Source organism: Pogona vitticeps, chromosome 3, assembly GCF_051106095.1.
Source record: "Pogona vitticeps strain Pit_001003342236 chromosome 3, PviZW2.1, whole genome shotgun sequence".
In the NCBI taxonomy this organism is placed as follows: Eukaryota; Metazoa; Chordata; class Lepidosauria; order Squamata; family Agamidae; genus Pogona; species Pogona vitticeps.
This window is the reverse complement of record NC_135785.1, coordinates 64,157,475-64,182,902: the sequence shown is the minus strand read 5'-3', so window position 1 is coordinate 64,182,902 and position 25,428 is coordinate 64,157,475. Positions and strand designations below refer to the sequence as shown.

The window sequence follows — 25,428 nt, the reverse complement described above, 5'->3', positions numbered from 1 at the left end:
ACAACTTGTGACTGATGCCGTTGGATATTTGAGCAACGGATGCCAATAAAATAATACAGCGATATATGTAGCATCCGGTCCCTGGGATTCCACTGGCAAACAGAAGATAAAGCCCCCACTTCTGGGTACAAAGATAATCACACAACAGCAAACACTAATGACTCTTCATTGTTACTTTTAGAAAAAGGAACACCAAACAGAAAAAAAAGCTGACAATCACCGAAGGATTGCACCAAGCTCTCCACAAGATATTACAAGAGAAATAAAAGAGGAAAATCCAATTATACAGAATCCTTATCCCTTTCTACTGTCTTATCTTTTAGTGCAAATATTCACTATGAGTGGTATCACAGAGGCTGACTGGGGATGATATCCCCCAGTCAGGGCCACAACGAGCTCCAGTGACACACATTTATTTGAGTACACTGAGTCAAAGGATATGGTGCAGCTATTTTTCCTGTATCTGCCTATGGCACAAACCTGGTTGGTGCTTCACAGACCTCCAAGAGCTCCTCACGATTACCAAGCCTGATGCAACACAGTTACAGCCCTGAGTTGCTTGCAACCAAGGAAGGGCTCTCCAACTTTTTGTTGCTTAGACAAGGGACATTTCTGAAGATTCTCCAAAGCTGCAGCCCATGACATACAAGTCAACTGCATCTACAGGTAGTGTAGGCAGCCGTGCTAGCAACCATATCAATTCCATGATCTCCAAGGCCTTTAGTAGCACCCATTGTGATACTGCTCTGTTCTCCCTTCTTCTCTCTGTGCGCATGTGCTCCAAAACAGCTATGAAGGGGCAAGCGGCTTGACTTGCCCTGCAAAACTGCAGATCACTGGTGGATCCTATAATTTCTATCTTGCATCCACTTATTATTAGCAATAAACTAGGTTCTTTACATAACACTGAAGTCAGGCCTCTATTGGGCCATCTATGTAAGGTAGTACATATAATCAAGCTAACAAAGAAAGAGGGCAGGAAAAAAGAATTAAATTAAGAGAACTCAGAGCTGCAAGGAGAGTAGTACTATCACAGTAGCATCTTCTTTTCCCAACGTGCTTTCACCAATGAAGAAGATAATATCTTGGGAAGCAACTATAAGGATATTCCTTCCAGATTATCAATGCAGTATTGCCTGGGATTAATAAGGCACCGGGGAAGGCAAAGCAGAAGAGAATTACAGGATACTACTAGAAGATATAAATGAATATGATTTGTAGAGAAACAAGGAGAAATACACCCCATACGTAACTAAACACAAACACTGTCAGATCTATGGGGTGCCCTGATGTCCCTTTAATATATTAGGAAATTTTCCTTTTCTGTTGCTGCTCCTATACTTTGGAATTCTCTTCCCACATCCCTGCAAATTATGACACCCCTCCAGGGATCCAGGAAGGGATGTAAGGCAGAATTGTTTCCATGGACCTTTTAGTGTTAGTAAACCTCTACCCCATCATTCACATAGCAAACATTCATTACATATACATAAGACAAAGTTGTCTGGTGGGCTTCAAGTTATTGCTAACTTTTATTTGCATTTTTACCTTTCGTGTGATGTATTTTATTATCTGATTGTTATTTGTTATATATGGTACTGTGGTGCACACCATTCCAGGTATCGGTGGACAAAAATAAGCCATATAAATATGAAGGAAGACAATAAATAAAATAAAATAATAAATATCTAGAAAAATGCAACTACCTATTTACGTTTGTATGAAATGGCTTTTTTTTTCAAAGAGCTAATTAGGATAAAATCTGTGATATCATTTAGAATGCATTTCTGGTAACCCACCTCAAGGAAGAAGTTAACCAAGTAGGGATCTTGTTTGAGCTTTGCACACACTGTGCATAGAAAATGGATTTCTTCATTTTCTGTGGGCGTTGCTAGGACTTCACCACAAAGTCTGATTAATTTCTGTCAAAGAAAATGGTCATAAAAAAATCAAACTATTGGAAAAATACTTAATAAAGTAAAGTACTTGGTCAAATTTTGCTATCAAAGCTCTTAAACCAGCAAGACTGAAAAATTATAAGTAATATTCAAAGAGATTCAGTGTAAAACTTTTGGGTTTTTGCAAAACTAAATCAGTACCTGCACAGGTCTGTGTACATTTATGTGTGGTAGAAGAGGCTGTTGTATTCTTCCCAGAAGTTTCGTATAAAAAGATAAAACCTGCTGTTTCATCCCTGGAGGACACTAGAAAACATATACAACAAACATGAATTACAGAAGAGGAGGAAACAGATAAAAAGCACAAAAATGTTGATTTAATATAAATACATGAAATATATCCAATATTTGATTACTTTCGGTATAAAACTGTAGATCTAAATCGGCTAAAGCCTGGTGCTTGTACTGCATGTTAACACTACTCATATCAACACTCCAAGCTAACCTAAATTGAGTGACATTCTGATAGGACCATGCAACTGCATAAATTGATATTTTACTGCAGACGTAGTAAGGGTTATCAATACTGTTTACAATATTGTTTAACAACCCAGATAGTGTGGCTGCTGACCTTGAGCCACACATCTTGGAGAGTGAAGTCTAGTGGGCCTTAAAAACCATGGCTAACAAGAAGGCCAGTGGAGGTGATGGCATTCCAGTGGAACTATTTAAAATCTTAAAAGATGGCGCTGTTAAGGTGTTACACTCAATATGCTAGCAAGTTTGGAAAACTCAGCAGTGCCAGAGGATTGGAAAAGATCAGTCTACATCCCAATCCTAAACAAGGGTACTGCCAAAGAAATGTGCCAACTACCGTACAATTGCACTCATTTCACATGCTGGCAAGGTTATGCTCAAAATCGTCCAAGGTAGGCTTCAGCAGTATGTGGACCGAGAACTTGCAGAAGAGATGGATTTTGAAGGGGCAAAGGAACTAGAGACCAAATTGCTAACATGTGCTGGACTCTGGAGAAAGCCAGAGAGTTCCAGAAAAACATCTACTGTACTTCTGCTTCATTGACTACGCAAAAACCTTTGACAGTGTGGACCATAGCAAACTATGGCAAGTTCTTAAAGAAATGGGAGTTCCTGACCACCTTATCTATCTCCTGAGAAATCGATATGTGGGACAGGAAGGTACAGTTAGAACTGGATATGGAACAACTGATTGGTTCAAAATTGGAAAAAGAGTACGACAAGGCTGTATACTATCCCCCTGCTTATTTAACTTATATGCAGAATACATCATGTGAAAGGCCGGACTGGAGGAATCCCAAACCGGAATTAAGATTGCCGGAAGAAATATCAACAACTTCAGATATGCAGATGATACCACTCTGGTGGCAGAAAATGAGGAGGAATTAAAGAACCTCGTAATGAGGCGAAAGAGGAGAGTGCCAAAAATGGTCTGAAGCTCAACATCAAAAAAACTAAGATCATGGCCACTGGCCCCATCAACCCCTGGCAAATAGAAGTGGGAGATATGGAGGCAGTGATAGATTTTACATTCTTGGGCTCCATGATCACTGCAGATGGGGACAGCAGCCACAAAATTAAAAGACACCTGCTTCTTGGGAGGAAAGCAATGACAAACCTAGACAACATCTTAAAAAGCAGAGACATCACCTTGCCGACAAAAGTCTGCATAGTCAAAGCTATGGTTTTTCCAGTAGTGATGTATGGAAGTGAGAGCTGGACCATAAAGAAGGCTGATTGCCGAAGAATTGATGCTTTTAAATTGTGGTGCTGGAGGAGGCTCTTGAGAGTCCCCTGGACTGCAAGGAGATCAAACCTATCCGTTCTGAAGGAAATCAACCCTGAGTGCTCACTGGAAGGACAGATCCTGAAGCTGAGGCTCCAATGGTTTGCCCATCTCATGAGAAGAGAAGACTCCCTGGAAAAGACCCTGATGTTGAGAAAATGTGAAGGCAAGAGGAGAAGGGGGTGACAGAAGATGAGATGGTTGGACAGTATCATCGAAGCTCGTTTCGTTTAGTCGTTTAGTCATGTCCGACTCTTTGTGACGCCAAGGACCAGAGCACGCCAGGCCCTCCTGTCTTCCACTGCCTCCCGGAGCTGGGTCAGATTCATGTTGGTTGCTTCGGTGACACTGTCCAACCATCTCATCCTCTGTCGTCCCCTTCTCCTCTTGCCTTTACACTTTCCCAACATTAAGGTCTTTTCCAGGGAGTCCTCTCTTCTCATGAGATGGCCAAAGTACTGGAGCCTCAGCTTCAGGATCTGTCCTTCCAGTGAGCACTCAGGGTTGATTTCCTTTAGGATTGATAGGTTTGTTCTCTTTGCAGTCCAGGGAACTCTCAAGAGTCTCCTCCAGCACCACAATTCAAAGGCATCAATTCTTCGGCGGTCAGCTTTCTTTATGGTCCAGCTCTCACTTCCATACAACACTACAGGAAAAACCACAGCTTTGACTATTCGGACTTTTGTTGGCAAGGTGATATCTCTGCTTTTTAAGATGCTGTCAAGGTTTGTCATTGCTTTCCTCCCAAGAAGAAGGCGTCTTTTAATTTCTTGGCTGCTGTCTCCATCTGCAGTGATTATGGAGCCCAAGAAGGTAAAATCTGTCACTGCCTCCATATCTTCCCCTTCTATTTGCCAGGATGTGATGGGGCCGGTGGCCATGATCTTAGTTTTTTTGATGTTGAGTTTAAGACCGTTTTTTGCACTCTCCTCTTTCACCCTCATTACAAGGTTCTTTAGTTCCTCCTCACTTTCTGCCATCAGAGTGGTATCATCTGCATATCGGAGGTTGTTGATATTTCTTCCGGCAATCTTGATTCCAGCTTGGGATTCCTCCAGTCCGGCCTTTTGCATGATGTATTCTGCATACAAGTTAAATAAGCAGGGAGACAATATACAGCCTTATCGTACTCCTTTCCCAATTTTGAACCAAGCTACCAACATGAATTTGACCCAACTCCGGGAGGCAGTGGAAGACAGGAGGGCCTGGCATGCTCTGGTCCATGGGGTCACAAAGAGTTGGACATGACTTAACGACTAAACAACAACAAATATTGTTTACAGATTCTTATTGAAATCTGCAGTCATTTAAAATTTTGTTCTCTTGTTTTCTATTCTTTGGGTGATACGTTAATAATAACTTTGGAAGCAATCTTGGTGACAAATTGAGTGCAAATAAATTGGCCAACCAACAACAACATGACATGGACAGAAAAGCTGGAAATTTGGGGCAGTGATCTTGCGCACCTAATGGGGTGCTTCTCAGAGGTCAGAAGACCAACAAGATGTGTGTGCATTGCCACCATATTAAACTGGGAGAGGCAGAAAAAGGGGTTTTCTTCCTCAGGCCTCCACATCAAGGTGTCAAAGGTTCTTTCAGCCGTTCGTGTCTTTTCCCCTCAATTTCACATTGATGTTTCTTGAAACAATCCATTCTTTCAATGAAGATATTAAGAGTTATAATCTACTTGTACGTTCAGCCACTAGTACAGGGAAATACTTGTCCTATTCTGAATGACAGTGGATAAAAATCCAAGTTTCTCTTACTCTTCCTTCAGCAGCAGCTACAAATAAACGGTTATATATCACAGCTATATGCCATGCTGAGCAAAGCTATCAAATTCCAAGCTAATCCTATCTGTATAACACTGAGTCACATTGGGACCTCAAAAACTGCGGCATCAATGCCACCACCTTCTTCTTTACCCAACCTTTACTCTACACATGGCTTGAGAAGAATGGCAGCTGCAAATGACACTTTTTCTTAAAATAATTAGAGGAAAATTTGAGGGTCGTTTTATACACAGAAGGCAGGAGCAGGAGGCGGAGGCAGAGGAGCAGCCATGCTCAGCCGCCTCTCATGGCTGCCCATTGACTGCTGCCTCCACCATCCGATCGCCCCCTCCAGCACCACTGCTGGGGCTTCTCTCCGGCTCACGTCGCTGCCTTGTCCCCTGCCTGAAGGAGACAATCGCTGGAGGAGGCGATCCAGCGCCAGCGGCAGTCAATGGACAGTAGCAAGAGATAGGCGAGCACGGCTGCTCCTTTGCCTCAGTCTCCACCGTCTGCGGTTGCTGCAGTCTCCTCCAGTGCCACTCACGGGCTCAGCAGCAGCAGGAGGAGACTGAGGCAAAGGAGCAACCTTGCTCATCCGCCTCTTGTGGCTGCCCATTGACTGCTCCTCTGCCTTCAGCAAGGGTAACAATTAGGGGGGCGTCTTATACATTGGGAAGGTCGTATACACGGAAAAATACGGTATTTCTATGTCAGACCTTCAAGCTGCAACCCTATATAACTTGGGAAGATTTGCAATTCAAGGCAATCATAAATAGTTATTTACAGTAAAAGCCAGTTTTAAGTTGTGAGGCTGACATTGCGTAACACAGGATTGAGTTCCTTCTGCCAAACTGTGAAATGCTATTTAACAAAATATCATTTTACCAGTTTATAAGGGGATTAACAAATTCTAAGGTTGTTGATGGTAATTTTTATGTGCCATCAACTCATTTCTATCTTATAGTAATCTTAGAAATCAATGAAATCCAAAAGGTCCTAACATTAACAGCCTCGCTCAGGTCTTGCAAACTAAAGGTTGTAGAAGACTGACATCATTAAGTCAATCCACCTCTTGTTCAATCTTCATCTTTTTCTACTACCTTCCACTTTCACTAGCATTATTGTCTTTTCTAGTAAGTACTGTCTTTTTATGGCATGTCCAACATACAACAGCCAGTTTAGCAATTTTAACTTCTGGTAAGAGTTCAGGCTTGATTTGATCTAGGACCCACTTGTCTTTTTTCTGGTGATCCATAGTATCACATCCATACAGAGTGGTCAGGAATATCACAATATGGATTGTTTTGGCTTTGGTTTTTAGCAATATATATTTATATTTACAGATAATCAAGGCTTGCTTTTTAAAAACTCAGCACAGCTTTTTAAACTGAGCAGAGCTCCCAAGGGCATCCCAATGCCCCATCATCTTTATGTTCTCACACACCCCTGTACTAACCATAGATCTTCATCAGTTGTTAATGACTCCAACCCAACCTTATTTGTTTCAGAAGACCTAGAAAAATAGGCTTGAAAAATATAATTCAGAATTCAAAATATCAAAACAGAGAATCCAAACTAAGCACATGCATTAATAGTCAACTGTGTAATCTTAGCTTTTGTAAGCAGAGCATACTTACATCAGCCTTGCCTAGAGTGTATAAAGTTTCCAAAATCTTATGGTGCAGCAAATATTCCATGCAAGGGCCTGTTTCCCCATGTTCCCTTTCTCTTTCTTCCTGAACTAAAATATCCAGCATCTGCTCCAGATGAGATGGAATGTTGGTATCAGTCACTGGGGCTTTGTCATCTACAGAAAGAATTTTCATTATAAAAATGTAGTCTCCGTTCTCAGTTTTTTATCATTACACCCAAACATGCTTATCAGTTCAGACTTTTCAATCCTCCGGAGTCAGGTTTTGTCACGGAATACACAAAGAACCAGATCTACAAGGTAAGCATTTTACAGCATTGCCACCTGAAGGCAATGCTGAAGGTAAATGAGGTCCATGACTCTCAGACATTTCACCTAATGCCCTAAACCGTGTTTATTTTTTTTACTCCTGCCTTTCTCCAGTTGTGGGAACCCTTGACAGTACGTATATGATTTTTTAAAAAACCAATAATCAATTAAAACAAATTGAGTAAGAGATAAAACTACAGTATAATACATACAGATTCAAAATATTCCTTTAAAACTATAAATTTTAAAATGTTTAAATAGTAAATACCTCCTCATCTCAGTTGCCATCTGGCTCTCCAAAAAAAATATCCCTTAAAAAGGTACATTTTCAGCTGCTAATGGAGAGAAAGGAAGGAAGGGGACAACTGCACCTTCCAAGGTGGACGGAGTTACATAAGGTAGAAGCAGGCACAAAAAGGACCCTCTCTTGGGTCCAGACACTCTTGTAAGAGTGGTGGAACTAAGAAAAGGCTAACTGTATGCCAGTTACATGAATTGGTACACAACTAGGAATGTGAGCAGAATAGTACTGTAGTGACACAACTACTAATCAGCAGCGACTGACACAATGATAAAGAAATCCCTACCAGGAATCTGGCCAATACTGACATCCTGTATAGTCTTCTTAACACTATGAAATATTATTTATGTAAAATAACTTGATTTATTTTAACCATATACTGGAATTAGCATGACCAAATATATTCCATACAATGTTGGACTTACATATTTCTGGAAACCTTACATATTTCCAGCAAACTGAAAGCAAGTGTGATGTAATTTTACACGATCAGTCTAGAAGCAATTTTTACTGCAAGGCTGCAGGTAAATAATCCAGTAACAAGTTTGTTATTCCCTTATGCAACTGTCTACAATAACTATGATATGAAAGCAACAGGGAACAAGGTCACAGAAGTGAATTGCACCATCTAAGGACTTTAACTCTCTGTATCAGCAACCACTGAAAATGTTGTGAAATTGTGAAGTGTAATCTGCAAGGGCAACCAGCTAGACCCCCATTTATTATTAATAGCTCCTGGATCCTCACTTTTAACTGAGAAAGGAGTCCCACCTACAGACTTTGATAAAGATTCAAGGAAATGACTCTTACCTGATGTCTCTATGTAGTAATGTGTAATAGCCTTCCAGTGGTAAACAAAATCTTCTTGCAATGGAAGGGATGGTGCAAGCTGAAGAGAAGAAACAGAGACCAGACATAAGACATTCCCTGAATTTTGACTTGAGGAACACCTATAGAACTATTCGGTGCTTGGAAGCATGGGTACATCAAAGCAAACCAATAGCCAAAAAAAAATCGCTATACAATGTACAAGGAATCTTAACCCACAATTTTCTGCAGCTGGCACACATGTGCAAGGGGAAGACTGCAGAGTTAGTTCTGAGTGACACTGGAGCCTTTTCTGAAATAAACAGCCATAGCAGCTTTACACACATAAAGGGCTCAAAGCACATCCCCTAGCCTGGGCCTCTTCTAAATTAGATAAGAAGGTAGGTAATCAGGCAGGCAGGCAGGCAGATAAAAGCAATCACTCTGCCAAACTATATTTTATGTTTCTGTATTCCTGGAACCAAGATGTATTTTAGACATCCTTTAAGCTACCTCCGCAATTTGCTTCCAAAGTGCTCACAAGTATAAATGAAGGGACATTTATCTCATTGACATGGAGGACTATCAGATGTTTCCAGTCAGCCTTTTGAAGACTTAAAAGCCTAAACAAAAAAAATTGATGTACACATTTCAGCCTATTTTATCTCACTGCCACTGCTACTGTTGAAAGTATCCTACAACTGTAATTTACTGGGGTTTATATTCTGTTTACCATAATAGTATGGAGGAGAGCAACTATTGTAATAAAATACTGGTATACTAAAATACTTGAACTGAATTGCATGGTGTTTCTTCCTGGTTCTGGAGATCCTCCATGCAAGTGGCTTCCAGAAATATGAAACTCTTGTATGGAAGCAATCCACTCAATCAAGGATACCTATGTGGACGATTAGTTTTCAAACCTTAAGTTGACCTGGGGAAATGTTTTTTATTTCTAGAGTGGCTCAACAGGTTGGATCCAACTGGGGCCACTCTACTGACAGGAGGGTCTTTGAGCTAGAAGAATGTTCCTTTAGCAGAGGAGGAGGAAAGTAATTTTTCTGGTGACCTCCATCCCAGTCAACAGGCTCTCTCCACTGCACCTCCTATGCAGTTCCCAAGACTCTTCAGACCTGTAGTGCAAATCCAAGCTAAATGCAGACAGAGAAGGAGTTACTGAACATCCTTGTTCTGCTGACCAAAGCCACGACTGGATGGGATAAGATTCCATCAGTGGAGTTGCTCCAATTAGCATTCTGGACTACTTTAAAGTAGCTCAGCTACTGTGACACTAAAAACAACAACCAAATACTAAAATGGCAGTTAAAATATGCATCTAAGTAAAACTGAAGAAATTAAAACTAAAGGACAATATTTTATTAGTCAGCCTTTTATGGAATTTGCTGCTAGGGCACAAATGGTATACTAAATCAGCCTGAAACTATATATTTTTATTTAGATACTTGACCACAGATACATACGAACAATTCTAGGAAGAACTGCTAAGCGAACTGAAGATGTTCTATGGATTTTAGGCAACAAATTGTAAAAGATGGCTCACTGAACACGCAATATTGAAACCTGGACTTTAATGAGTCCATTCTTGCTCTTGGCTTTTATTCAATTATTGTATTCTTCCTAAGTTAATGCATGGCTCATAGAAAGTGTCAGCATGCAACTTCCATTTCTAATGCATGCAATAATTCATCTAAATGATCTTGCAGCAGCTGCATAGACTTGCTTGATTTTGACCTTCTTGAACACTTTCAAAAGACAGCCATCTCTTTAGCTTGTCCATTTTTCCTTTTCTGAGTTCTTCTGTATTTACCAATGGCATGATTAGAAAAAAACAGAACAATATATTTTCATATTATAACATTGACATGCTGGGGAAAGCTTTGTCCATTTTACAGCTGCCAAAAATACAGAGCAGATATCTTAGTAGTTAGATAAATAACTCTGAAGCACTTCCCTCAGTGTCATAAAGACACATGAATTTATAGCTGTGCCATAATCAGCAAAAAAGTAGGAGAGGGAACAGTAAAGAAACGAAATGAAATAAGCATAGAACCAAACAAATGGCAGGGCCTTTATATATAGACATGAAATTTTTCAACATTTCAGAAAAGGGGATTCTAATTGTATGGCAGCTCTAGCTATCGAATAAATATGGGTGATTATTAGTTCCGTATGATCTGCTCAACAGGAGAAAAAAAGGTGAAGGTTTTGTCTTTTGAGCAAAAATTTTATTACAGCCATTATACACTACTGCAGTTCTGCTTATCTGGCCATCTTTTGAGATGTTGAGAAACATATATGAGAAACATATAAACAATCCAGTAGCAAGCTTGCTATTCTTTCATCTTTTCTCCAATTAGATAATACAGTGATGCCTCGCACAACGAGTGCACCGTAGAACGACGAATCCGCACAACGGGGCCGTTCTAGCGATCACAAATGCGATCGCACACCGACGGCCCTTATGGCTCAAAATCGCAGAGCGAAGGTCGGTAAGCGGTTCGTTTACCGACCTTCGCTTTGCGACCCGCCAATCAGCTGTTCGGCGGCTTCAAAATGGCCGCCGGAAGCCCCAAAATGGCCGTGCGCAGCGTTTTCACACCCTCGTTAAGCGAGGGGAGGGCGCGAAAATGGCTGCCGGCCATTGGAGAAACATCGCTGTACGGTGAGTAAAGCTGCTATTGGAACGCATTAAACTAAGTTTAATGCATTCCAATGGCTTTTTTTGATCCGTACAGCGATGTTTTCACACAGCGAGGGTTAATCCAGAATGGATTAACCTCGCTGTGTGAGGCACCACTGCATATAGAGGAAATGTTGGTGAGAACTATGGGTTTCTCCTGGTTCCCAGACTGCACCACCTCATATTGGTGGAGCACATCTGATTATGGATGTGCCTCCCAGGAGAAATGTTTGAGCAGTTCACAAAGAATGGTCTCCAAGATCTGCCATTTTAAGAGCCTGGCTTAAAATGAACTTGCTCTTCTTTGTGAATGGGTGTGGTCTGCTTTCAGAGAGACCTGGTTTGGAGAAGTTGGCATGAGGTTTAATGTTGCTATTGACCATCTGCGTTATAATTCTTATACAGTGAATTTTAAAACTCTTTTTTCTACCTTAAATGGTTCAGTAAAGATCAATGTGCTGTTCTAGCATTGATGTCTATACATTTCTACATTTAAAAAGAACAAAGAAAGGCCCAAACAGAAAAAAGTTCTGATGTAAAGCCAAAATTATAGCTGAAGCTATAAAGTACCTCAAAAGACAAAGAAATGCAGCTTAGAGCTCTCTCACACACACACCCAAAAGACATGGACTGATACAGTAAGTGTACCCTCCTTGTATCTTCTACTCCAAATAAACACAAGGGATGGACACTATTCAATTCTTTTGAGAAGAAAAGCTCCCCTCTTGCTTTCCTAGGACCAAGTCTATGAAATACAGTATTTAAGACTAGCATAATAAAAAGACTATGTAACAAGACTGTGCTACAAATCTGTTGGTTGCAGAGGTCATGCTATCAACCGGCATTTCATTTCAGCTCTTCACTCCACTAGTGATAAACTACAGAAGGGAGTAGATGTGCTACATGGGTATTTTCTACACCCAATGTACTGTACTTAATTTTAGCCTGAAAAATCCTATACATATTTAGTTGAGGGGAAAACACCACTGTAGCTAGTTGAAGTTACTTATAAGTTCACTTATCTTGCTAGCCAAGCGAAAGGTTTAAACAGATTAATTTAAGTGATCACTTCAGTAAATAGATCAGCTGTATTATAAATACAGTTGAAGAATTAGGACTTTCCCTGACTTTTCATACCCTAAGTAAGAGCAGACTACAGACCTACTTCTGACTACATACTGTATTTAGATCTCAGTACCCCTGACAATGATAGCATGATTTGACTTTAATATGACAGCAGAAATGCTGCCATTTTTAATAAATGTGACCTGTGCCTCATTTGATATCATCTGTCAACATCTGTTATTCATGAAAACACAGTTAAATGTAAACACCTGATCTTGATGTTAGTCATAAGCATGACTTGCAAAATGAAATGAGCTTTGGATAGCTTAGTCTTCTGGATTTAATACTCATAACTTTAAATATGTACATACTTGTTGCTACCTTTGTTTAATAAGATAAATTATATAGGTCTGAACTGGGCCCTCATATAGGCACAATTAAACCCACTGATGTCAATGGAAAGAACTGGCAACAACTGTTTTAATTATGCTCTCCTCCCCCACTTTTAGCCTCCAGCTCTTTCAACAAACATAGCTAGAGGTGTAATGATGCTCGGCACTCATCCTACTGGGAATGCAGAACAAATACATTATGCAATTTATCAGGCAAAATGTGCTTTTAAACATATTCTGTTCCTTGCAACACAATATCCAACACAGATTATTTCTAATCAGTATCACTGGACTCCACCCTTCTACAAACTTCATGGGGAAAAAATCAGCAACAAACATGGAAAAACATATAAAACTCAACACAACACTGTAATTTCCCTTACCACAGAACAGTTTCAACCAGAAGCCAACCAACATGCTTTTGCCTGCTTTATGCTCATCCTGATTTTTTTTTCCACTTTGTAACAGAGCCATGAGTGTGGAAGGTAGACATTTCAGACAATAAGATTATTTGATTTTTCAGCATCATTGCTCTTATGCTAAGGGATTAACATAATAAGAAGTTTATACAAACCACTATAACTTTTTATTGCTTTGCATGATATGAAACTACTCTGCAGTGAGTGAGGTATTCATTCACATTTGCCATATGGAAAAAGCTCTGAAGCCTTTGCTTCAAATTAAAGGGCAATGCAGTAATACAAGGGCAAGCCCTATTTTGCAGAAATGTATAATCAACATTTGGAATTCTTTCCCACTTGTCATATAATCAGATAGCTAGTTTATAGAAGGTGAAATAATAATTCCAAGCAACTTTTCCCCAGGAATGCTGCAAGTAATTCCCCAGAGTAGAAACATTCTGGATGGGCAGTATATAAATCTAATAAATAAATAAATAATTGAAATATTAAGATATATGAAATGTCTTTAAAGGACTGTTTCATTCATTAGCATGAGACAGATTCGAAAAGAACCTGCCTGCCTACAAGTTTAAGAGAAGCTTCGGATAGCTCTAATTCATTTCCCAACTGGCAGAATGGATATTATACACAGGTTCACAATCTGTGACCCAAGGGTGTCACAAAGTTTTTTCGGGGGTATCACTGTGGTTATTTTTAGTTGCAATTATTTTTATAGGAAATTTTGCAAAATGATTTTCAACACTTATTTATTGCCTAGATGCAAGTACAGCCGTCACATTAAATATTAAATTAGAATTATATTCTTAAGAATCTATTTTTAATGTGGTTTCTGTACCCCCATTAAAATGCCTTTTAATGCAAATGTGATGGGGATTGACAGGTTACTTCACTATTATAAAAATGGCTGTAACTCAAAAAAGGTAAGGAACTGCTGATGTAATGCATCACAGACATATAAAGAAAAGTCTGAATGAATCAAACATTAGGATGCTAGATTCCCTCAACTGGCGGCTATATACACTAGCCCTACCCAAAGTGCCATGTGACAGCCACATAAGCTGACACCTTCTGCATAAGAAATACTATCCTATCAATAACATATTTGGCCTATATTCATTTTCATAGACATGCTACCCTGCAAAAGTATAAGGACCTTCTTGCATGGAGCACATCTAAGCAGGTACATGGTATGGGTATTTTTACAACACCTTCCTAATCTTGTCAAATATGTGGACAGCAGGAAAGCACTTCTTGAGGGTCAGAGGCTAGGGAACATGATTATGACATTTGTCAGTGATAGCTTGTATGGTTCCCTCTTGCATTTTTTGAAGGGGACTGTCACGTGAGTGTCCCTTATGTCAAGTTTTTAGGTGTTCATCAAATAACACCACACCAGTTCTGATGTTCAGTGTGTGACTTTCTGGTCATGAGACAAAAAAAGCATTAGCTTTTATGCATCATCAAAAATACAATGCTAATGCATTTATATTCAGGAGTCAGTCCTACTGAAGTTTGATTACACTTACAGAAAAGTGTGTAGAACAGACACCTTCCAGCCTAACACCTTCCAGATATTCAAGACTAAGATTTCTTGAAGACAGGTATACTGACCAGGAATTATGGGAATCAAAGTCCAACATTTATGAGAAAAAAGGCTAGCTTACAGACTGTCTTGTAAAGTAAACGTCAAAGTTGCAACTTTTTAAAAAATTTGATCGCCATGCTATTTATTCCTCACAAGAGGAACTAGCAGATGATGAGTGAAGTACTCTACTCTGCCTTTGCCAGCTCTTTACAAAAAAGGACACTAATAAAATATTTTGTAAGATAAAAGCAGTGCCCCCCTCCTCCACCATAAAGAGGGCAGAAAGAGGCATCCCACAAAGAATCACAGCCACGGGACTAGCCCAAGACATTCTGTTGCATATAGTATGTAGCATATACTGTAGTACTTCCTACCCATCAAAGCAAGGTATGTATACTGTACTAATAAAGCCATATAGGTATACATGTGCCTATAAATCAAATTGGCACCTTAGGCAGAAATGTCAATAAGCACCCCTCCCTAGCACTAAAAATACTAATGGAATGAAATAAGTAACTACCAGACCACCCACTCCTGTAAACAACTTTCCATCTTTACTTGACACCCGAAATCTGTTCTTTCACTCTGCCTAATAGTAGGGCTGGGTCTGCACAGCAGATTGGTAGGCGACGAATGAAGTAATCTGAACTCCGGATTAAACCATTTGATGTGTGTACTGGATATGCAAGCAGGGCCATGTCCACCACAGACCATACTAATGAACTGTCAAGCCAATCCTGACTGATGGCAACTCTTTTCAGGATGTTCCGGGTGGAGAATAATCAGAGGTGGTTTACCTTTCCCTTCTTCTGGGGGCGCCTTGGGATTGTGCAGCTTGCCCAAGACCAGACAGGCTGGCTCTACTCCCAGGAGGCATAGTGGGGAACTAACTCCCAACCTCTGGCTCCACAGCCAGATACCGAAGCTACTGAGCTATCCGGACAGCATGTGAAGGCCGCATGAGCAAACTGGCAAAGTGAGGGCAAAAAGCATTGCCTCCCTTTGCCACTTTGCTGATGTGACAGCTGACAAGCATCCAGATTCAGACCTTCCAAGCTCAACTCAACAGAGGTTGCCAACTCAACAGGGATCTAAAATACATCTAAAGGGGGCATCTTTGAAAGGGCAAACTGGGTCACCTGACTTGATCTCTGGGTCTCAAGTTCCTCCTTTTCAGACCAGGATACTCTCCTGTTCTGTGTTTGTCCTTCACAGTCAAAAATAAACTTTCACAGTCACACACAACACAAGCAACTTTGGGAGGGGGTGGCGGAGTGTGGCAAGAGATGAGTTGCTGCTATTTATTTAACAGCTTCTCTGGAGTTAGAAGTTTGCTATGGAGTTTTGCCAGCTGTCTAACTGTCCTTCTGACACCAGGCAAATACCGTTTTCCTGGGTTTTTTAGATGTAATTTTAATTCCACTGCCTGTTCTGTTGTGTGTTTACAATTTTATGGTTTTTCCTTTATTTTGCTAGCTAGATCTATATTTCACCTGGGGGTTTTTTTCTCAGAAACTACAGTACCTATAAACGGAACCGATGAGCAACATAGTTAGAATACATAATTAAATAATAAATAAGACGTAAACCAATCCAACTGTGTATTCGAGGGAGAAAAATAAATAAGCCTTCCATTTCGGACCCATTAAACTCTTGGCACAGTAAATATCTTACGCTATTTACATCAGGGTGTTTCCTAGGGCAGAAATAAAGCAGTGGGTATCGAAGGGCAGGCCCGGTGGAGTAAGGGAAGGAAAACGGGAAGAGGCCACGGAAAGTGCGTTCCCCGGGTTAGGCCCAATTAGATCCCCGGACTTGCGTGACGGGCGCTGCCGATGGCCTTACCGCCTCCACGGCATGCTGCAGAATGGAGGTGATCTTGGAGAACATCCTGTCCCTGGACTGGACCAGCCGCTGCCGGGAGGATCTTGAGAGCTCCTCGATCCGCCGCCTCCGCTCCAGGGTGAGGGCTGCATGCGGGGTTCCTGGCCGGAGGGATCGAATCAGATCGGCTGCCGGAGGAGGTCGGACTTGAAGAAGGGCTCCTGCGCCGTCTCTCTCTCTCTCGCCCTGCAGCAGGAGACACCGTGGCACTGACAGCCTCCGACACCCACCCGGGCCGGGCCGCGGCGCCCGGAAGCCGAGCGCCTTCCCCCGAGTCGACGCGGCGGCGGCGGCGGCTCCCGCTCCCTCCCCTCCTGCTCCGCGTCCAAGGGCCGCTACCTACGGAACAGCTGTATGGACGCCTTCGGCCCGATCCCGACCCACAGAAAGAGAGAGCGAGAGAGAGAATATAACGTCGCTCCAGGGAAGGGAAACCCCGTGAGACCAGGAGGAGCCCTTCTGCCGGCAGAGATCCACACACCACTCTGACCAGATCAGCTTTTCTCCTGCAGAAGGAATCTCGCAGATCCAGGCGCCTAAGGCGCAAGATGGGTTCATTGGGATGCAAATACATTCCTGCAGACCTTGAGGGCATAGCAGCCCTTGAATAATGTTCAGCCTGCCCCCAAATCCCCTGTACTGGGATGATCACATCCCTTTATTCTGTAGTCCTTGATTTGAAATAACAGCCTGCTCCAGATGCTGACTTCATATAATCACTAATATCAATTGGTTTATTTGTTTAAATCTCTTTAATGTTTTGATTCTGTCAAGCAGAACATGCTCACATGCCTGTGATGAATAACAAGCAGGGACAAAAGCATAAACCCCAAGAAGGTGGCAGAAAAAGAGAGCAGTGGTATAAAAGAGCAGGATTTAATTAATGCATGATTCATTATCAGTAAGGCCAGAACAGAGGTAGTCAGGAGATGCCTTAGGCAGCAGATTTTGAGCACCACAAAAAGGCACCATAGAAAGGCAACCGTCTGACTTTAAAAATATATATATTATTATGTTTTACTATTTAACTGCCTCAGGTGTCAAAATAACGTGTGTGCGTGTAAAGTTGCATTTCTCTTTTCTTGCTATGGTTAAGCATGGTTATAAATCAGGTAATGTTTTGTATTCTTTTCGCATCACTTTGGCCATGGTACCCCTTCATTTTATAAGTGGTGTGGATGCCCCGGTCAGTGGGCCATCAGCCCAGGGCCTGACTCACCCACTGAGCTCTCAGTAAAACCCATCAAGGGGTCAGGAGACATGGAAGATAGGATGGTGGACCTGGAAAGGGCAGAGAGGCCCATTCCCAGGACAGTGGGACCCAAGACATAGCTTTACCCATAGAGAAAGACTACCTGTATGGGGAGGAAAGAAGCTCCTTGCTGCTGCCACTGGGGGGGGGGATATAAAAGCCACTTCACCACAAGTAGAACCAGAAACCCCCGTGGGGAAAACCTAGCACAAAACAGGCTGCCAGACTGAGAAGTTCAGAGAAGTAAGTCCCGGCTCTCCCACCAGAGAAGAGGAGGAACTTGAAGGCGGGGCCTGGGGAGACATTAAGGAGGAACTTTCACAGACCTATTAGGCTGGACAGTCTCTGTAAGAAAGAGTCAAAGCCCCCAGAGGAATGGGACTACGTATTTAAGGAAGAGCCCTGCATAGGGGTTTTGGTGCAATTAAGGGTTGCTAAAAGGGAAGGGGGAAACCACCAAAAACCCCAGCCACTATACTGGCCCTCTATGGGGGACAGAGTGGAGATAGCCAACAGCCACCCAGATCCAATACGGGCAGAGAAAACACCAATGAGAATGCCAAAGCTGGAACGAGAGGGAAAAGAACAGCCTGGGGCAATCAAGCACCTCCAGGGTGGGACCCCTCACCTACGTGCCCTCATTGTGGGTATATTGACCCTCATTCTAGATACAACTTGGTACTGGCAGAGTACCAGAGTTGGCTTAAGGACTGGTCAGTTATCAGCTTGCTTAGTGGGGGGGAAAAGGGTCATAGATGAGCCCACTGAAGGGAACTGGGGGCTAGAGTATAAAGAGCTGGACATTCGAGGAATGGACTTAACTAGGTCAGAAAACTCTTAAGTGGAAATTGCATTTTGAGAATGTCGGAGATAAATATATTTATCTCCTAGGTTCCTTGTGCACCGTTATATTTAGTTGTTCTGTAAGTAAGAAATATTCAAAGCTCCAGAAGGATAGGTGCAGTCGTCCTTGTGAAAGAGGAATCCTCCAAGTATGTAGCTGGAGCTTTGCCAGGACCTCCCAACAGAGGAGGGGGCCCACTAGGAGATGCATGGCTCAGGAACCCTAAAACCTGGAGCCAGCCTCGTTTCCCATCTTTTGCTTTGCTTTTCCTTTGAAGGGTTAAGAAAAGGACTTTCCTTTATTGTATTCGCGAAGGCTTTCACGGCCGGGATCTAATGATTGTTGTGGGTTTTTCAGGCGCTTTGGCCGTGTTCTGAAGGTTGTTCTTCCTAACGTGAACTCCCAAGCCAACTACACCCGAGCACAGAGTGCTGTCCTCTGAAGATGCCGGCCACAGAGGCCGGCAAAACGTTAGGAAGAACAACCTTCAGAACACGGCCAACGAGCCCAAAAAACCCACAACAACCACTTTCCTTTATTCTCTGTTGTTAATGGCAGTTAGCTATGCAATATACTGAACAGTAATGACTTCTGTTGACACTGTCAAGGTATGTCTGAAAGTCATTTTGTGGTCATGTTTCTTTTAGAAAACCTATCCTTCTAATTATAGTGTAAAGAATATACTGTAAGTGAATACATCTATGATTTCAATATTTTTTAAAAAATCAATCCATTTTAATTAACTTTTGCTCGATTTTGAGCTTTCACACTGATGAGATAATGTCTCTCTCTCTGTCTCTCTCTCTCTCTCTCTCTCTCTCTCTCTCTCTCTCTGTGTGTGTGTGTGTGTGTGTGTGTGTGTGAGAGAGAGAGAGAGAGAGAGAATCAAAACACAGACAATAGAAAAACCACCCTACCTATCTATCAATATCTTATTACTAAAAGGCAAGATGCCAGGAAGGCACTCAGAGTTCTGCATTTATCAGACCACAGCCTTCCGAGCATCTTAGTATAATTGCTGTGTCAAATTTTATTTATTTGCCATTTAGATTTCCATAGCTCACAGTAAATAAGTAATGGAAGAAGTATAATATAAGCGGTCAAAGTGTTGGGTTTCAGAGATCTACATTCTAGTCTTCACTGAGCGGGCCAGTCTCTCTCCATTGACCTACCTTACAGGATTGTTGTGAGGATGAAATGGAGAAGAGGGAGACGATAAGGAAAAGTTCTGTCTGTGCTGCCTAAGGGAAAAATGAGCCTAGAGTTTCCAACATTTTCTGACTACAAAGAGGTGCTGACATTAAGGCCTGTCACACAACAATAGCCAAAGAAAGAAGGCCTGGACTTTCTTTCAAATACCAGCTTATCCAGAACACAACCTAAAGCACATGGTTTGTGGATGTAGTATGGCATGGGCATACTAGGGAACATACAAGTGGAGAAAAAAAACTGAAGCAGCTAATTTTGTAAAAACCAGAGAAGAATTTAAATCCCAACAACTCTGAGCTGGAAAGGGAGGGAACTAAGAGGCCTATAAATCTCTTTATAGACCTATTTATAACTGAATTTTGGATATGTTAAAAAATAAAAATATATCAGTGTTTTTGTTTGCTTATTTCTTTCATACCAAAGGAGGACAAGAAACATCTTGGGCAGCATCCTCAACTGAGTGGTTATGGCTGCTCTTAGATGAAATTTGTTTCTCTAGGCTAGACTAACTGCCTTGTAGCACAGTTTTTAATTGTTCTTCCCTGGTGTAGACCTTGGCATGCTTGGACTGCTCTTAGCTCCTGGTTAGACAACACACTTCCTTTGTCAAAATGAGGTGTGATAGTAGGAATTCTAAATCAGTGCCTTGTAGTGTTATTGGACTGGTTAACAGCTAATAAACTGAGACTCAGGCAATATTGTAATGAGTGGTTTGATCAGGATTGATGTTTAATCTGTTCTACGGGACAGTTGTATTCCTCTGAAGGACCAGGTTTGTAGGTGTGCATTAATCCATTGAATTGCTTCTGTACCTTAGGGCGCCACCTGTTACTTAGGATGGCATACCAGTTGTAATTTGTTATGGACAGAAGTAGCCTTGTTTTAATTATCCATACTGTGGTAGCTTACTGTTTGAATTATTGTAAGAGAAATTAAATTAGGGTGAATTCTACTCAGTCAAAATACTAATGTTAATTTGCAGTCCTGAAAACTGGATTATGTGAATTCATCTTTCCCCAAAAGAGTTTAAAGTGGTGCAGTGCAGTTAATAATTTCTTGATCTCCACTTCTGATGTATTACGCTGTAAATTAGTATACGGAGGTTGCTCGTTTGGGATTTGTGGCCCTTCCAGTTCTAGGATTCAGTTATTCTAAATGATGGAAAGCAGAAGCCCCAGGGTCACTCTTCATGGTGATGATTCATCATTCTGTGGTACACTTACAGCTCACTCTTGCAACGAAGAGCATCACATACAGGACTCATGCCAGAGAGGTTCAAAGACATGGCTTAGCCCATACCCATGTAATGACGACAGGGGCATAAATTCTTCTAGTATAACACTTTCAATCATGGAAATGACTTTTGGGTGCAATCCTCCAAATGAAATCTTTATATGAGCCAGAAAAGCACTGGGTTTTGAACTAAGGCATAGAATACAAAATTATTAAAGTGCTATTATTGCTCCTCTCTTTTTCCTGCTTCCAAACCACTCTGAGCTGTAAGGTAAAATATTCATGCACACCCTTATCATCAGGTACCAAGAGATCTTGCCAGTGCTTCTTCCTCTGCACTTCCATGGCAATAGAAATACAGTAATCATATATTAAATAACTAGCAATTTGCAATTAGACAATGTGGCTTTGGTGCTTAATACTGCTATATAGTGGTACTTCTACTCCAATACCACCTCTACTCTAGCCTGAGTAATTGACTAGAACAACAAGATCATTCTGCATTATTTGCTCCTAACTTACAAAGGCAGAAGGCATCAGTTAGCAGAATATGGTCCTGTGGCTGTTTTTCACATGGACTAAAGCTGGCAAGCCACTGCATAGTGTATAGTGTGCAAAATTTTTAGCGGGCACAAAGGAGTCCAAACCTCTGCGGGAGCACTTACCTTCTCCTGGGGGCCTGCAGTGACCTTCTTCAGAGGCAGGAGGTGGGGCTTCCCTTCCAGAGGCAAGGGTCTGCTGTTTCCCCCACTTACCTACCACTCAGCTGATGGGCAGGCTCGCAGAGAGGCAGGGGCCTCTCAAGAAGGGAAGGAACAGGTGGGGGGGTCATGGAGGGGAATGAGGGTTGCAAAGGAGGTAGAGGGTTGCAGGGGGATCTACAGAGGCCTGGAAGGCTGTACAGTGGCAGGAGCAGATAGGAGTGTCATGGAGGGAGGGGCAGTGAGTCATGTGGGTTCAGGCCTGCTTGGTTTCCCTTCCAAGCCCTCTGCCTTTGCAGGCCTGGAAGGTAGTGTGGCAGCAGGAGCAGGTATATGTGCGTGTGGAGAGTGTGTGGGATCACAGCAGGAGAAAGGGTCATGGGGGTGTCAGGACTGCTTCCCTGCCACCTCCGCTGTCTTTGCAGGCCTGGAAGGCAACGTGGTGGTAGGAACAGGTGTGTGTGTGTGCTGGTGGGTTGCCTTGTCCCGGGTGCTGGCAACTCATGCTACACCATTCTGGTGAAAATTATTTTGCACATAATGCATGTATGTATTCATTTAAAATAAAATAAATTTAAAATATTCATAGGCCACATTACTCCCAAAACATCCAAGGGAGTTTACAGCATTTAAAAGAAACAAAGTTAAAAGCCAAATGATAGATTATGACACAGTTTTAAAAGCATTAAATAACTATCACATTAAAATTCATAATAAGAACAAAGTTTTTTTAAAAAAACAAGCAAAACACAGAATAAGGCTGAGGTAGGGGTGGTATTTGGGTAGAAATGAAGCGGGTAAGGATAGTTAAGCTTGTTTGCAAAACCCACCATCACAAATGAGATGTGTTTTCACTGAATACTTTAATGTGTCAGGAGTGAACCAAAAGTTTCACGAAGATCCCACAAGTAGAAAATTAGCTTTTGTTTAAAACTGTTGTGATTTAACTGTTTGGCACAGGAACAAAACATTTTCTGCTAGATCTACTTATTTATAACAAATGTTTTCCATCTTCCTATCATGATAAGGCAGTTAAAAGTCTTCAGCTCAAATACATAAACAAAACAATATCCCAAACCATAAAAATTAAGAAATCCAAACGAATGCTAATGAAAGGTTTAAACACAAATACATATAGAAAATAGGTCTTTTGCATAATTTCTGTGTTCTGCTTCCCAAAAAGAGGTTGTTACCCTAATGTTCAACTGTATGAGGATATAAGAAATAGCATTTAGATTATTAAAGAGCCAGTCTGGTACATGGGTATGATGATGGGCTAGGTCTGAGGAAACCTGATTCTATTCTCTGCTTGGCAGTAGAAATTCACTAGAGGTGACAATGGTAAAACCACTCCTTAAATATTTCATATACCTTAGAAACTGTATCACAGTCACTACTGAACGCAATTTGACACCACACATAACAACAGTATAGAATATTACCAGAGGAGGGCGCCAATGCACATGAATATTGGATAAATGCTAATTTCGAGTGCTAACTAAAATGTTTGTAGCAGTACTAGAATTTTAAGATTGATAAACATAATAAATGCCTCCAAATAATAAGAATGAAATTTGCTGCCATTACAAAAAGAAGAAACAAAATCTAAAATGCTAAAATTATCATAAACTGTGAAACCACCATTTACTATTGCCTGACTGGTCAGTAAACAAGTCTTGAAAGAATTCATTGCCACTCATGTTTTTAGATATTGCCACTCATTTTTTTTTACAAAGAACTAAAGGAATTAATTTTGTTTCCCTCGGGAATGCATATACATAAATTATATACCTCATGTTAAAGGCGGGGTAACGGATGGAAATAATAGGGAACAAATCAATACAGCTGGAAACAAGTCAATACTCTACACTAAAAGCCCAGAGTTATGGGGTTCATAACTGTGCTAGACAGAAAGCAATGTTTGCTGTACTTATATCCTGGATTCATGAAGGTTTGCTGCTGCATAATTACATATACTGGTGTCAGCTCATTAGCATCCTTTTCTAGTTGCTGTCCTCTGATTTATGTGACAGGTTGGTTTCAAATTATATGCATTGTAGACCGAACACAGATAAATTAATGTGTGCATCACTGAAGTAACCTAATTACAAGGAAATTCAGTGACTAGAGCAGTTATGTACTCTGCAGGTGGCAGCAAATTCACACATTTTACAGTGTGCTCAATCAGCTCCCATAATCTATCAGCTAATGCTAGTACCAGTCTTCAGAAAATAGCAGGAGGTATTTTGAGAAAATAATATAGAATCAGCATGGGCTTAGAATCAATCTAAGTGAAGAGCAAACCTCATTTTGGGAAGTCTGCGTACTCAGTTTTCCTTCCAGCCCAGACACATAATGGAGAAAAAAGTTGTCTCTAATCTTTCTAATGTTCAGGAATGGCTATATTTGAAGGAGAAAATAAATGAAGTTGGAGATAGGGCATTAACAAAAGAGTATCAAGTTTTGAGGAGAAGGTATCAACAAATGCTATTTGAGTTGATAGTGCATGTAACCAACTTTTCTAAGCAAAACATCCCCTAGAATTTATTTACATATATGTCGGGTGCAAATGTTTGCAGAGATAATATTTTTATACTCTTATGCCATTCTTCCTTAGGAAGTTCAAAGAGATTTGCATTGGGTTTATAACTGTCTCAAGATCTAGGCTTTCCTTTGGTGACCCAGGTTGGATATTGAGGCACAGCTGGTTGACTTAGATTGGGATATTCACAGAATCAGGATCATAGCAGCAGAACTTTTATGAGTGACAAAGAGAAACCAAAACAATGACAGATTCAACTGAAACGAAGCCAGGATTCTAGCCGTATCATATCTGGAACAGGAGAAAGAGGCCAAGGTTCACAGCAGCTCAGCATTTTCTGTAGTAATTCTTGTTCATAACAGAAGACTTGAATCACATTTATACAGCCTCACAGACAGCTCTTTTGGGCCATGAAACTATAAGATGGCCCTGCCTTTGCGTTCACTGCGGTGACTGTCTTAGACAACAGATGTTGGGTATCAACACAATATAGCAAATTGTCGGTTATTTATTATATTGTGAAGCCAAGCTGGGCCCTTCCTTGCTGTCCCTCCACCAGCAGCTACATACCTTTCCCTTCTGGTAGGCATCTGGTCAGCAACTTTCTGCCAAGGAAATTCTTTTAATGAAGAGTGTTGTACTTTTTGTCTTCCTAAAGAATATCTTCATTTTTGAACTATTTTAAATTTTTAATTTAGTAGTTTTAACATCTAACAAATTTAATTGTTTTCAGTACTGTAATTGAGGAAGCCTGGTTGGGTTCTTTTTAGTAGGAGAAAAGTGAAGTGTAAATAAAATGAATATTTTAATGGAAAATAAATGAATTATAGTGTGCCTGTGGAATTTTGTGCTACACAAACCAAATGAACTTTCTGCTACTTGGGTGGGTAGTCTCAGATAGCACAATACCTGGTCTTGCTGATGGTCCCCTGTGTTTGTGACATGTTTTGTTTTTATGACTTTTTGGCCTGGTACACAGTTGGCATTATTAAAAGTGGCTCTAATTACTCTTGAAAGCCGCTGGGGAACAAATTA

The 25,428-nt window shown here is 41.1% G+C and overlaps 1 protein-coding gene across 2 annotated transcripts in view; it reads right to left on the bottom strand.

Moving 5' to 3' along the window:
* Window positions 1-16,941, bottom strand: part of FHIP2A (FHF complex subunit HOOK interacting protein 2A) — a 48,594-nt gene extending 31,653 nt beyond the window's left edge. Inside the window, exons 1-5 of one of the 2 annotated variants that reach the window (XM_072995511.2) lie at window positions 16,574-16,941; window positions 8,567-8,645; window positions 7,133-7,302; window positions 2,100-2,204; window positions 1,800-1,922 (exon numbers count right to left, since the gene is read on the bottom strand). In XM_072995511.2, the coding sequence (XP_072851612.2) occupies window positions 1,800-1,922; window positions 2,100-2,204; window positions 7,133-7,302; window positions 8,567-8,645; window positions 16,574-16,618 (522 nt within the window). In that variant the 5' untranslated portion in view covers window positions 16,619-16,941. The remainder of the gene's footprint in view (window positions 1-1,799; window positions 1,923-2,099; window positions 2,205-7,132; window positions 7,303-8,566; window positions 8,646-16,573) is intronic. The other variant, XM_020779947.3, reaches the window with a different exon arrangement.
* Between the last annotated feature and the right edge of the window lie 8,487 nt (window positions 16,942-25,428).